The 13,603-nt window shown below is 55.1% G+C and overlaps 1 protein-coding gene across 17 annotated transcripts in view; it reads left to right on the forward strand.

Annotated features, from left to right (window-relative positions):
- The first annotated feature begins 2,685 nt into the window (after nt 1-2,685).
- PAX2 (paired box 2) overlaps nt 2,686-13,603 on the forward strand; it is a 101,559-nt gene continuing 90,641 nt past the window's right edge. For 3 of the 17 annotated variants that reach the window (XM_063338572.1, XM_063338570.1, XM_063338571.1), the window contains exons 1-4: nt 2,686-2,814; nt 3,450-3,611; nt 3,976-4,031; nt 4,245-4,393. In XM_063338572.1, coding sequence (XP_063194642.1) covers nt 3,510-3,611; nt 3,976-4,031; nt 4,245-4,393 — 307 coding nt within the window. In that variant the 5' untranslated portion in view covers nt 2,686-2,814; nt 3,450-3,509. The remainder of the gene's footprint in view (nt 2,815-3,449; nt 3,612-3,975; nt 4,032-4,244; nt 4,394-13,603) is intronic. The other 14 variants (XM_063338567.1, XM_063338576.1, XM_063338568.1 and 11 more) reach the window with 7 other exon arrangements.

Genomic DNA, 13,603 nt, shown 5'->3' on the forward strand with positions numbered 1-13,603 from the left:
TCGCCTGCCGCAGCTCCGCCGGCTCCCACCCGTCTGTCTCCCCCGCCAGCACCCCGATACCCCCCGAGAGAGACCCGAAGGCAGCGGGAGCCCCTGAGGGTGCGTCCCGAGGGAAGGCAGGCGGTCCCAGCCCACGGCAGCCCTCACCCATCGCCTCCCCAGGCACTCGCCCGCACCCCTCGCGAACCCCTTCCCACTCCACTGTTGTGCCACCAGCCCAGCCCCCGGAAGGGCAGCGTCTCCCCGTGCCAGCAACATCCCTCCAACTTTAGTAGCTCAAAGTGCTCCTGCTCATCCCGCAGCCTCTACAGACAGCCCACTCCGTCCTCCGCTCCTCTGCCCTTTCCCTGTGTCCTCCCCAGCTCCACCATCACGCCAAAAGGCACCAGGTGGCCAGCCCAGCACTAAGGCAACCGTGCGGGGCACAGCAACAGCCCTATGGACATTCTCGCAGCTCTGAAGTCACCCCGAAACTCTCAGGAAGGGGCCGAGTCTGCCCCGGGCTCAGCTGCCGGTCGGGGGGACCCCAGGGAGAGGCCTCCGAGCGCCGCAGCGCCCCGGCCGGGGTCGAACCTCGCCCCTGTATCTCCCTCGTAGGTTCCTCAGCAGGTACCCTCCTGAATACCCTCCTATCCTTCAGTGCACACCCTGCCTCAGAGAGAGGGAGAGCAGGCGCCGGACAAAGGGAAAGGCACCCATTTCCTTAACGATGCTCTCAAGCCAAACAGGCAAGCAGTGTGCATTTCCTCTCGCCACTGAAAAGCCCCCCCGATCCCCGTGTCGCTGGTGCCTGCCCTATTACCTGTTGCACCCACTTTCTGTCTCAGTCTATGGGGAAAGTGCCTGCCCCCCTCCTGCACCCCACATCCCCCTCAGGAGTTTGTCCCTTAAAACACTCAGTCCCGGTTTCTTTCCTGAAACGCGCGGGCAGCCGGAGCCCCGAGCCCGCAGCGGAGGAGCCGGGAGGTTTTGCCGGGGGGGTCCCGGGCAGCCGCGCTCCCCCGGCCGGGGGAAGAGGCGGACGGTGCTCGCTGAGAGCGGGGAGAGCCGCTCTCCCTCTGCCTCCGCATTTCCCTGGGAACTTTCTATTCCGGAGTTAACTATTAACTGCAGGAAAGCAGGCAATTTTCTTCGGAATGTGAACTATTTCCTTTATCCAGGAGATAGATGGGGTGATTGATTAATATGGAAATTGATATTAAAATATGGGTCGCAGCCAGGCACACTTTCCCGGTAGTCACAGCCGCACGGCTACAGCCGCACGGAGGAACAGGAGTCCAGGGCAGGCAACGCACCCAGCTGTCGCCGAGGGTTTTCCTGGTTCGCCAAAAAATGCTTTAGTTATGAAATACACACGGATATAATTATAATAGCTCGCATTAATGTATTCTGAACGGCGCTGAGCAAAAGGGCACACGGAAGGGCCACAAGAGCGCTCACGGGGGGAGAAGGGCCGGGAGTCCCGCCGCAGAGGGGGGAGATGTTGGGATACCGCTCGATGGTCACCTCGGGGGAAAAGGCGCGGGGGGGGGTCCCATATGCTGGCGGGGTCGGTGGCTAAAGAGCAGAGATTCACGTATATAAAGATGGTGCATAGCCAAACAGGTACCACATACCCATCTGTAGGGTACCAGTCTGCTGCAAGGGGAGAAATTAGAGATGACAGCAGGGAAGTCTGTAATTGTAGACTGGAGTTAGATGATACTTCAGCACGGCTTTAAGGTAGGAAGAGACGCGTGTCCGTAAATGTACCCACGAGCCTTCCGTCCTTAACCGTTCACTCCTTTTATTTGCGGTGGCACCTGTGCTCTTTGGTTAAGGGTCGCAGTTTGACACCACGGGGAACTGTTACAGCCTGGAAAGCCGGCAGAAGCCCTGTCCCCATCTACCCCGGCCCCACCATGTGTTGCTGTTCTCCCTCGGCCAGTCCCGTTCTAATTAACCGGCTCCTCTTTTAATTAAGTTGAGGACCCTCCCGGATGCGACCCCCGCTCTGCCTGGCGGCGCGCAGCCCCACGCTACCCCAGCCGCCCCCCGGCCGGCCGGGACCCCCGGGCGGCCCCGGCCCGGTTGCCCAGCCCGCCCCACACCCGGCCGCCCCGCAGGGGTGCCTGGCACCGGCCCCTGCTCCTCCCGGCCCGCTCGGCTCAGCCTCCTGGCGATATTTTTCATGTTCCTTCCCCCCCCAACCGCCTATTCACATCTCTTTTATTTTTTTCTTCCCTTTCTCGTCTCTTTATACCGGGGAGGGGGGGAATTTTCCAGCCCCCTTTGCTGCTTTTTCCTCTTTCCTGGGTTTGCCCCTCTCCCCCTCGCCCCCTTCCCCGCTGTTTCCCTGCCCCTCGCCCCCCCGCCGCCGTTTGTTTGTCCCGGTGCCCGGACGATCATCGCGGTGTATGAAGTTCTAACTGGTTTGTGTCAGGCAGCTCTCTCTAAGCAGCCTGGCGTGACGGATTAAACATCAACTAGTTAAATAAAAATTAATATCAACTGCCTCCTAACTTCTAATGTCATGTTGTTTATAACTAATGAACTGATTAGGGGATAAACACATCAGGAAGACATTTCTGCTTCCCTGCTCTTTCGAGAGAGATTTGCAGAATTCAAAGTAAATCTCCCAGAGTCCCTCCTGGGTTTTTCCCACACCAGTTTGGGGAGGGAGGAGGGGGATTCCGTGGGGTTTGTTGGGGCTAGGTCGGAGGAATCTGGTGCGTGTGTGAGGGTTAGCTGGACTTATTTAAACATCTCTCCGTGGAAGGAGGTTTCAGAGCGGCAGGAGCGTGCGGCGGCGAGCGGGGCTCCGGCTGCAGCGAGGTGAGGAACCGCTCCAGACAGATCTGGCGGCTGCTGCAGACCGGGCTGGAGACCACGTCTGAGAAAAATACTAATTGCTGCCATTATTGACTTTTGGCGTCCCATTTTAATATTTAAAATGAAACTTTTTTTTTCCCCTTGCTTGAAGCGACAATCGATGATTTTTAAGTGTTATGAAGGAAAGCGCTCCCTCCGCCTTCTTTATTTTTACAATGATCCACTTGTCTGGGGCATGCCTTTCGGCAGTCCGCGTTGTTAACATTTTCCTAAACACTTCAGAAAAAGAAACACATACACACACAAAACGCCCAACAGCCTCATCTTGGAGAGGTCCCAAGCTTTTAAACACTGTTTGCCCAGCACCGCCGGCTCTGACAAGACAATAATAACAGGGGAAGCTTTTTAAAACCAATTTAGCAAATGCAGAAATGTAATTTTAATGAAGAATCGATAGCAGAATGGTTCATTTTTCCTGGGACTCCTTGTTGGAGCTGAGAGAGACTTTCAATCAATGGGGAGATGGAAGAGGGGGGGTAGAAAGAGAGAAAGAAAAATATTCGCTCAGTGATGTCTTTAGCACTGGGAATTTTTCTTATTTTCTTTGGAGCTTTGTTTTATTTATTATTTTTTTTCAGTCACGAAGTCTTTACCAAAACGCGGCGGTAGGAGCAAGGAAGAGACGAGTGGACAGATAAATGGATGGACGGATGGATGGGCAGATAGATAATCTCTCAGAAGCACAAAGCCAGGCGCTCACAGGGGCAGACTTCACAGGACTGCCTTCCGCCGCCTCCAAAGTAAACGGCGGAGTCCCCGGCCCCGTCCCCCGCCACCCCACCTGGACGCTGCCCGGTCCCTGTGCTGAGCGCTGCCAGTCCTCGGGTGGGCTGTGCCACGGCACGGATCCCCCCTCCGGCCCCGGCGCGCTCCCCCTGCTCCCCCCGCAGCCAGACCCCACCGCCCCCCTTTTCAAGTTGGAGGAAGTTCCTCCTCTGTCCCGCGTCCCCCTCTCCCTGCCAGCCCCTCTCCGAGCACATTTTTATGGTAATAAGACAACAAATTAATCTGCTGTTGCAACAAGACCTCCCTACAGGTAGCCAGTTTGCGGGAGGGGGGCAAGGGGAAGTAGATTCAAAGTCCAGGCGCTGCCTCCCCCCACAGGACCCCCCCCCAGCCCCTCTCCTCCCCGGCTGCACAGCCCTGCTACACTGGAGCAGGTGAGTCCCTCCACTTTTATAAGCAGCAGCGCTGTATTTGCTTTGATTGTTATTTATTTTCCCCTCCTTTTAGCCTGTCCCGGCTCAGTAGAGCGGCGTTTCTTTCTCTGTGGCTGGCTATTTTTTTTTTTTTTTGGTGGTGGTGGTGGTGCTCTGGTGTGTGTGTGTGTGTGTTGTTATCTAAACCGTTTAGTTTTGGGTGGTTGCGCCTAGATCTCGAAAGTCAGCGGGGGAAAGCAAGACACCCAAGCGGGGAGGAGAGAAGCGAAGAAAAGGCCGCGGCGGATCTACTGGTTTGCAGCCGTCCCGGGGAGACGGGCCATTAGGCAGAGGAGCCATGGCTCAAAGCTCAGGGAGAGCAGGTAAGGGGGGGGGGGGGGGGGGGATGGGGGCGCTGAATATTCAGCAGGGAGGGATGAGACCGTCACCCCCAACTCCCTCCTTTGGCAGGAGGCAGCCTGCCTCTGCTCTCTTCCACACACACCCTCCTTGCCTCGCTAGATTCCCCTCTCGCACTTGCCATCGCACCTGCTAAATGCCCCGCTTTTCCTAATGGGTGCCCGCTCCAGCCACCCCCATCGAAGGGCTGGGTTCCCACCGTGTTTACCGTGAGAGCTTCGCAAGGACGCGCAGCGGAGTCTCCAGAGGCGAGCCAGAGCCGGGCTGAGCCCCGTCCCCTCCCGCCCGGCCTGGCCCGGCCCGGCCGCTCTGCCTCGCCGCCCCCCCGGCGCCCGGGCCGGCCGTGGAAGCTCCCGCCACCCGTTCTAAGCCCCCGGCCTATTTTACACTCCGGTTTTGGCTATTTGCCCCAGTCCCGGAGTTTCCTCCCGTCCGTAGAAAGTTCAGGGCATCCCCTAAACTCTTTCCCCACCGACTCTCTCCCCCACACCCCGTGAAACTTTCCTCGCTGTGGTGGCTCTTTTGCTTCTGGACCTGCGCTCCCCCCGCCTCGGGGCTCTCCGGCAGCCCCAGCGCCTCGCCGGTCTCTGCGGGGCCGGGGCGCGAAGCAGCTGCGCCCCGGGAGCGGGGCTGCGGGGGCCGGGCCGGGGGCCGCGGGGCTGGCTCTGCGGCGTCCCCCCTCCCTCCCTTCCCGAAACCTGCCCCGCCGACGGACGGGTCTCCGGATCGCCCCCCCCCCCCCCCCGCCTTTCCCCGTCGTCAATTTTATGATTTGCAAACAAAGCTTCAAACAAACCCCGCCGGAGAGGAGAGGTTTTCCCCGGCGCTGCCGCTCGCGGTAAAAGCACAATTACGCGGTTTGGTTCCTTCAATTTACGTACATAAACGGAGCTTTTAATTTAGGGATTTTTTTTTGGGGGGGGGGGGCGGGAAGGACAGAAACCTAAATGGAGGTTTAAAATGCAGACCTCGCCGGCTGTCAGCCCGGAGCCGCGCTGCTGCCCCGGCTGGCGGCCGTTTGCCGAAGGGGCGGCTCGGGAAGAAAGGCTCCGGCGGGCGCTGGGAACCGGGGCTCGCAGCTCCCGTTTTCTTTTGTCGTTTCTGGTGGAGTCGCAGGGTGAAACAACCCCCATCTAGAGAGTGATTCAAGTGCACAAACAGAGAGACACATACGGGAGGCAAACAAAAACACCCGCCCTTCAGAGAACCGCATCTCTTTTCTGTCGACAGATTTCCCATATATAAATGTTTGTGCATCACGTCGGTAAATCTTAATATTAAATACGTTGTATATGTGTATATATATGCATGCATATACACATACACGTGCGAACATATATTTTCATAATCGAATCAATTAAATCTATTATATATGTTGTATATCATATATAAATATGACAAAGATTCACCAAAACGTAAAGGAAAAATATAAAGGCAACGAAAAAGGCCTCCTAAAAGAAAAGGCCACAGCGGCTTTTTTTCGCTGTTCTGCACCGAAAATCCTCTAAGTCGAAACTGAAAAAAACCTTCAGAAAGTTTGCAACCCCCTCTGTTCCTTTTCCCTTCTGTGTTTTTAAAGGATCTGCCGAAGTCCCTTTGCATCTGAGGTTTAAATAGGGAGATCAATAGAAAACAGTTGTAATGATCTAATTAATTATGGCAAAATTAAAAGCGAGTAGAAAATCAATCTCTGATGGTGTTGAAGATGGAATTAAATTGATAGTCCATCTGTTCACCTCCTAGACCGTATAAATATGCAACCCAAGGACGGAGCTAATGGGATCAAGCTGCCTGGGAGACTCTCTCTCAATCTCTCTCTCTTATTTTTACTTCTTTCCTTCCCGAAGTTCAGCCCCGCAAACCCAGCCTGCCCGTGCTCCCACTCGCAGCCCCGCGTTCACCCAGCGTTACTCCGCTCGCTGGAGACACGCAAAAGACGTTTGTGCCGAGCAACTCAAACCGACAACAGCAGCCCACAAACCTGAGGGTAAAAAGCCGTATGGTTGTGGGGGGTAAAAAACAGGGGAGCTGAGGAGACAGCGTTCAGTGACAGCGTGTTCCCTATCGTGCTGTTTTTAAATCAAACGGACAGGCTTGATGATGATGATGATGATGGCTATGGAGTAGTTTGAGGATGCTCTCCCTCCCTCTAAGCGTCTTTTTTCACATCGGTCGGGGTTTCAGAAAAGTCATCCGTTTCTTTAGTCGGATTTCTACAAAATACCGTGTGTGCGCTGGCAGGGAGAGGCGACACATTGAATTAGTTTTGTTTGTCAGGTTTTTCTGACCCTGTGAAGCTCTAAGAGCAGAGACCCAACGGGAGGACCCCGGTGCCGCCCTGTCCCACGTCCCCGCCCGTCCCCGCCGGGCCAGCCTGCGCCGGGCTCTCCTCGGGCTCCCCGCGGCCACCCGCCTGCCCGCCGCCGGGGGATGCTTCCCAACTACTAGCGGCGCTTAAAAAGAAAGGAGAATCGGTGTCATTGCTAAATTAGACAGAGAGGACGGAATTCATATATTTGCCCGTTAAAAAAAAAAAGTAATAAAGAAATACCCTTTTCCCCCCCGTTTCCCCGCTGATTTGTAGGTGTGGAGCGCACGCTAACCGCAGAGCGAGCGAGGACGGGCTGTCAGGCTGGAGGAGTTTCCCACCATCCCGGCCCCTGTTTAATTGTGAAAAATGAAAGCTGGGTGCTGCGGGTCCGTTGGAAAACAAGCGAACAAAACGATGATGTTTATTGCCCGGGTTAGAGCTGCGTGGGGTGGGACGGAGTGCGGAGGGGTGTTGTTGGTGGTGTCGTTTAAAGAAGTGAAGCCTAAATATAAATCAACTAAGACCGGTCCCAGGCCCGGCTCTAACGGCGTGTGCACACCCCCGCCGCGTCTCTGGTGAGTGTGTGGGGGCGAAAAAACCGACGGTGCCTCATCAGGTTGTGCTACCTTAGCTCTGCCGGACTCCGATGCCGACGGGGAGAGTCCCGCCGGCTTCGCCCGCCGCCCCCAGCGCAGGGCCGGGCCGCCGGGGCTGGAGCCGGTCCCGGAGCCCAGCGCAGGGCCGGAGGAGGGGGGGGAATGGGGGGGCGGGCAGGCCGGGCGCTGCCTGCGGGGACTTCCCTGCCAAAGTTTGCCTTCCCCTCACACTTCCCCATCCGGCCAGAAAGAGTGCCCGGGGGGGAGCAGCCCGCAGCACCAATCGGATTTATTAATTGATGTATTGAAAAGAAGGATTGATTGACATCTCCTAATGGAAATTACAGCCCCGCTTTCCTGCTGAACGCTGCCCTCCCGGCTATCCCTTCATAAAGAAACCCTTGAGGCGAAAGGTAGATTTTCATTTAAAGTGCCCCCGTCCTCAATTTCACAGATTAGATACATTTTAAACACAGACACACATATTGCAAATTAGAAGCTAATTTAATTATAAATCAAAACTGGGCATAAATCTGCACTCACCACAAAGGATCCATTTAGCAGAATGCAACAACCTCCCCTAACCCTGGAAAACTGCCTTGCAGAAATAACACTGTATATACATTGCCAAAGTTATGGATTGTGCACAGTTCAAAGAGATCCACGGGAGATATTTTTCCCCCACGCTGGGGGAGGGGTAAAGCCCCGTGTGTCAGAAATTAGCCGATCACATGGTGACAATTTCTCTTTCTCCTAGAGAAAGGAATTCTCCGATAAATAAAAGTTTGCATAGATGTAGAAGGTTGTAATTCTGAACTTACAGGCTGGGAGGGAGTCGGAAGCGGCAGATTTTTGAAGTCCAGCAGGTCAGGATCAACAAACGCGCTCATACACGCGCACACACACACACGCACACACACACCCACGGAGCCGGGGTTCGTATTGATTGGTGACGTTTGGTTTGCAAACCTCAGAGAGGAGAGGAAGAAGGGAAGGGATCAGGGTGCAAGAGAGGAGAAGGCAAGACAGGCAGCTCGGAAAAGCGCTCCGCGGCTCGGAAGAGCTCCCTCGCTCCCTCCCTCCGTCCCTCCATCCCAGGTCCGCTCGTGCTCACTCCTCTGCCGCGCCGCTCTCCCTCGCCCGCACAGTTGCTCCCTGACTCCGTCCCTCTCCCGAGCCTGCCCGGCTGAGGCAGCCAGGGGAGCTGGAGGGGAGATTTGGTGTCTGCTCACAGTTCAGTCCTTCCCCGCCCCTTCCACCTTGCAGCTCCCCTTTATAAGTTAAAATTCTCCTTTTCTCTCCTTCTCTTCCTCCACCACGCTTAAAGACCCCCCTTCTTTCAGCCCCTCCGTTTCCTCGCATACTCCTGCCTCTGCCTCTCGCTCTGTGCCTTTCTCCTCAGATGCACTAAACTCCGAGGCCATTAACAGCTGATGTTAAAGAGGAATGACTCTTCCTGCCACTCTTTTTAATTAGGCGCCGAACTTGGGCTTTCGCGGCTCCCAGCCAGGGGAAGGGAAGGAGAGAGCCCCCCCTGTGCGAAGGGGACAGGCGGAGAGAGAACTGAAATAGCCCGGTTTCCCGGCTTTCCCAGAAAGAGGGGAGGGGGAGAGAAAGTTTCCCCACCAACTTACGACCAGTTTCTCCTAAAAGCCCCGCAGACCCCCGCCTTCCCACCCCCCCTCCCCCGCCGATTCAAGCACTGCTTGGCAAGCAGGACCCCCCGCGCCCGGCCGGGCAAGCCCCATCCCTCACCTGCGGCTCTCGCACCGGGCGGAGGGGCCGCGCCAGGTCCTTTGTTGGTGCGTTTCCAGCCTTTGTTTAGCGGTGGAAACGAGCCTGCCTTCCCCGACCCAGCTCCCGGCGCATCCCCCCGGACCGGAGAGCCGTCCGTGGCGGAGGGAAGCGGGGACAGAGGCAGGGCTCGCAACGGGGCTTGGGAAACGCTGCCAGAAACGCGAGCGGGGCAACTTTCTCTGGGGAGGTTGGATTTGTGTGTGTATAGAAGTTGTCCGGGCTCAGCTTGGCTGGGAAGGAAAAGAAGACGGGACGCGTAGAGGGAAAGGAAGAAAGACGGAGAGAGGGAAAGAAGAGAAAGGGGGAGAAAGAGGGAGAGAGAGAGAAAGAAAGAGAGAGAAAGAAAAGAGAGAAAGAAAAGAGGGAGAAGAGAGGAGACGGAAAGAAAGAGGGAAAGAAACAGGGAAAGGGGAAGAGCAGAGGGAGAGAGGAGCGAAAGAAGGAAAGAAAGAAGAAATAAAGTCTCGAGGCATATCTATCACTTTCTAATGCATGTGCGGAGAAGTCTGCTCCCAACTTCCCCCGCCGGCCCTGCGGAGGGAGTGGAGCGCAGCGGCCGCCCCTCTCCCCGGCAGGTCTCTTTGTGCGATCATTTTTGGAGATGTGAATCCCAGGCAGTCATTACCACACTTTGGCCCCTCTGACTGCTGGAATTACCCTTTCCGGGGACTTTAATGGGCAAGACATAGGGTTTTTCGCTGATCCGCAGCAGTTTTCGCTCCCTCCCCGTTTTTATGGGTGTATTATAGTTAGGGGTTATATAAATGTTTTTGCGTGTGATAACTGTAAATCCTAACATTTGCAAATGGCCCGGAGGCAAACTAACCTTGGACGGGCAGAGAGAGGGAGGGAGGGAGGGTCTCCCATTACTGCTGATTAAAAGGAGACTTTAATAAGCGTCTAATTCACTCATCGGGAGTTTTATGGAGAAATTAGAGGAGGACAAAAAAAAGACATCTCTAGCGTGGGGGAAGGAGGCAGCAGAGGGGGCTCCTACGCCTCTACCCCAGCAGCAGCCCAGGGCAAAGGGAAGAGGCAGCTGGGCCTCGCCAGTGCCACGGCCTCCATCACGCCAGGAGGGTTCACATCTGGGCCAGCTCCTTTGGGTCAGAGGAGCAGCACGGACCGCCCCCCTCCTCTGCCCTCACCCCCCACCCCCTCTCCGCCGCTCCGGGGCTGAGAAATGAGCAGGCAGAGGAGCGGAGGGGCTCCGGTACCGGGGGACAGACAAAAGGAGAGAAATGTGGCAGGGGTTTTGTGGGGAGGGGGAGATGCCGGCCGACGGAGGCCGCCTCGCTGGGAGCCAGGTCCGGGGACCCCGCTTGCAGCGAAGGCTCCCCCAGCCCGGGGCCGGTGCGGGTCTCAGGGGCAGGGGATGGACCGAGGCCCAAGGCCGGCGCCGGGAGCCGTGTGCCCGCTCCCTGCCTACCTGCTTGGGGAGGGAGGGGGCAGGCTCGGGCGGTCTGCGCCGAGGCTGTCCCCGTCCCCATATGTCTGTGGCCCGGGAGGCTTGGAGACTCGCCCCAGCTCCGGCCGGCCCGGTGCGCTAAGAGGCGGCTTTGTTGCAGAAGTGTCTCTTCACATTGTTGGCTTTTTCCCCCCTTCTTTCTTTCTTTTCCTTTTTTTTTTTTTTTTTTTTTTTTTTTTTTTTCCCCTCAATGAGGCTGTAAAAGGTCTCCGGCTTGTCTCGTTTTTGTGGCAAACGCTCTCTTGTAAAGAGGAGAGGTTAAAGTGTCGGTGACTGAATAAAGAGCAGCACACGTGGGCTATTACCATTCAGGGCAAACAAATGCAGAGAAGGGAAAAGCCAGCAGCAGGCAGGGCGCGGGGGGAGCGCGGCCCCCCCGGCGCACACACACGCACCCGCCCCGCTGGCAGGGCCCGTCCGCCGGCCTCCTCCCGGCCCCGGCGTCCCCCAGACATGCAACCCACCCATGGCTCACAAAAGAGCGAGAGAAAGAGAGAGGGGGAGACATGAGGGGGTCTTAGATGGGAAAAAAAAAGAAAGTAGCTTTAGGGGAAATGTGCTGTGGAGTGTGAAATTGCAGCCCGTGGTGCTCCATATTGTACCAGAAGCTCTCCAAAAACTCATCCTCCAACGTGACCAGAGGTGCTTAGAGGGGGAGAGAGTGAGGCAGAGGGGGAGAGGGGCTCGGAGACACAGGGGGAGGGGAAGGAAGGAAGGATGGGGGTCCTTTATTCTTTTCGCGCTCCCTTTTTATTAATTGTTCGTCTAAAACCTAACTTTGTGTTTATTTGTTAAACTCGGCCACCGAGAGCAATCTCGGGTCTCCCGGGCAGAGTGGCTGGGGGGGGCGGGCGGCAGGGCCCCGTCTGCCTCCCCTCACCCTGCCCGGCCCGGGGAGAATCTCCCGGGCAGCTTTGATCCTGCTCCCACATCTCCACACTGCTGTCCAGCACCACGGCCGTGCCCCATCGCCCTCTCCGCCCCCTCTTCCCCCCGGGGAAGATCAGACCCCCATCACCCCTACAGCGAAGGTGTGATCCCTAGTCTGGACACCCCTTTCCCATGGCTGTGGAGAGGCAGTGGGATGTCTCCTCAGGCCAGAAATCACTCTGTCTTCAGACAAAGCACCCCAAAAGTCGCCCAGGAAGATGTTCGCAAAGCGCTCCCTTCCTTGAAGACCCCTCTCACACTCATACACACGCTGACTTAAACGCTCACATCCCCGGCCTTTTTTTTTTTTTTTTTTTTATCGTTTCACAGCCAGGAATTTCGCCGCCGACTTTCCCACGCGAGATTAAATTAGTTGTGGCATGTCAGAAAAATACATATAGATGGTCAACGCTGATTTATCCTGTAAATTCGTAAAAATGAGGCTGGGGAGTATTAAGGGCAGAGCTAAACCACCTCCAAACCACCATTTCGGCTGAAAGCGCTCGCACCCGTGGCAAAGGGAAGAAGCCGGGCGGTGTGTTGAGCCGAGGAGTTAGCGGCATCTCGAGGTGGGATAAATACAAAACTTCTGCCCCCGCAGCACGCCGTCCTGCCAGCCATAGGGCGCGTTTAACTGGTTCCCAGTGTAGTCAGCGACAGACAACCCGTAAAAAAATGGGAGCCAGCGCGGGCGCAAGTCCTGGCTCTGGAGACAAGGAGGATGGCAGACAGAACAGTTTTGCTCCAGGCCTGACTTCTCCGAGGGGCTCCCCCCGCCGCCCGGCCCCCATTGTTCCCGGGCCGAGCGCCCTTCCCCGGCGGGCGGCGGAGGAGAGGAGGCAAAGGCCGAGAGCAGCGGTTGTTTAACCCGCTTCCCAGGGACAAGGCGAGCCCGGCAAGTTGGCGAAGCCAGGGCAGCACGGGAGAAATAAAAACACTTGGGAAGGGAGCTAACAGGGCCCTCGCGGTTATGTATATTGGGGCCGGGGGTGGGAAATGGGATCAATGGAGAAGATTTCGGCTTGATCAGCTGGAGAAAGCCGACTAATGAAGCAGATCGAAAGATAGCTATCGCCGCAACTCCCCCCAAAAGTTTATTTTTCTTGAAATTTCCGCAGAGAGGCGGTCGCCTCTTTTGAAGTGTAAATGTTTGCAGCTTGGGAGGGGTGGTTAGCGAAGAAGAGGGAGATCCTCAGATCCTCTTTGAGAAACAGAAATAAAAGATGGGGGGGGGAAGAAAAAGAAAAGAAAGGAAAAGAAAGGAAAAAGAAAGGAAAGGAAAAAGAAAAGAAAGGAAAAGAAAGGAAAAGAAAAAAGAAAGGAAAAGAAAAAAGAAAGGAAAAGAAAAGAAAGGAAAAGAAAAGAAAAGAAAAAAAAGAAAAGAAAAGAAAAGAAAAGAAAAGAAAAGAAAAGAAAAGAAAAGAAAAGAAAAGAAAAGAAAAGAAAAGAAAAGAAAAGAAAAGAAAAGAAAAGAAAAGAAAAGAAAAGAAAAGAAAAGAAAAGAAAAGCACCCTGCTTGCTTTCCCCTTCCCCCACCACACATACCACAATATCACCTGGTGCCCCTTCCCACACCACACTTCCTGGAAGAATTGCTTTGTCAACATTTAAATCCACCAAACAATTTCTGTCTGACCAGATAAAAAATACCGGCCTGTCCCCGCGGCCCCGGGCACGGCCGTGTGCCCTGCAGGACCGAGACCACGGGCCTCCTCCCACTCCCACGGCTATGCATGCATCTCCTCAACCTATTCCCACTTCACCAGCCCCGAGTGCTTTCTTTTTTTCTTTTCTTTTCTTTTCTTTTCTTTTCTTTTCTTTTCTTTTCTTTTCTTTTCTTTTCTTTTCTTTTCTTTTCTTTTCTTTTCTTTTCTTTTCTTTTCTTTTCTTTTCTTTTCTTTTCTTTTCTTTTCTTTTCTTTTCTTTTCTTTTCTTTTCTTTTCTTTTCTCTTTTCTTTTCTCTTTTCTCCTTTCCTTTCCTTTCCTTTCCTTTCCTTTCCTTTCCTTTCCTTTCCTTTCCTTTCCTTTTTCTTTTTTCTTTTTCCTTCCTCTCCTCTCCTCTCCTCTCCTC

The sequence above is a fragment of the Chroicocephalus ridibundus genome, chromosome 6 (genome assembly GCF_963924245.1).
Source record: "Chroicocephalus ridibundus chromosome 6, bChrRid1.1, whole genome shotgun sequence".
NCBI lineage: Eukaryota > Metazoa > Chordata > Aves > Charadriiformes > Laridae > Chroicocephalus > Chroicocephalus ridibundus.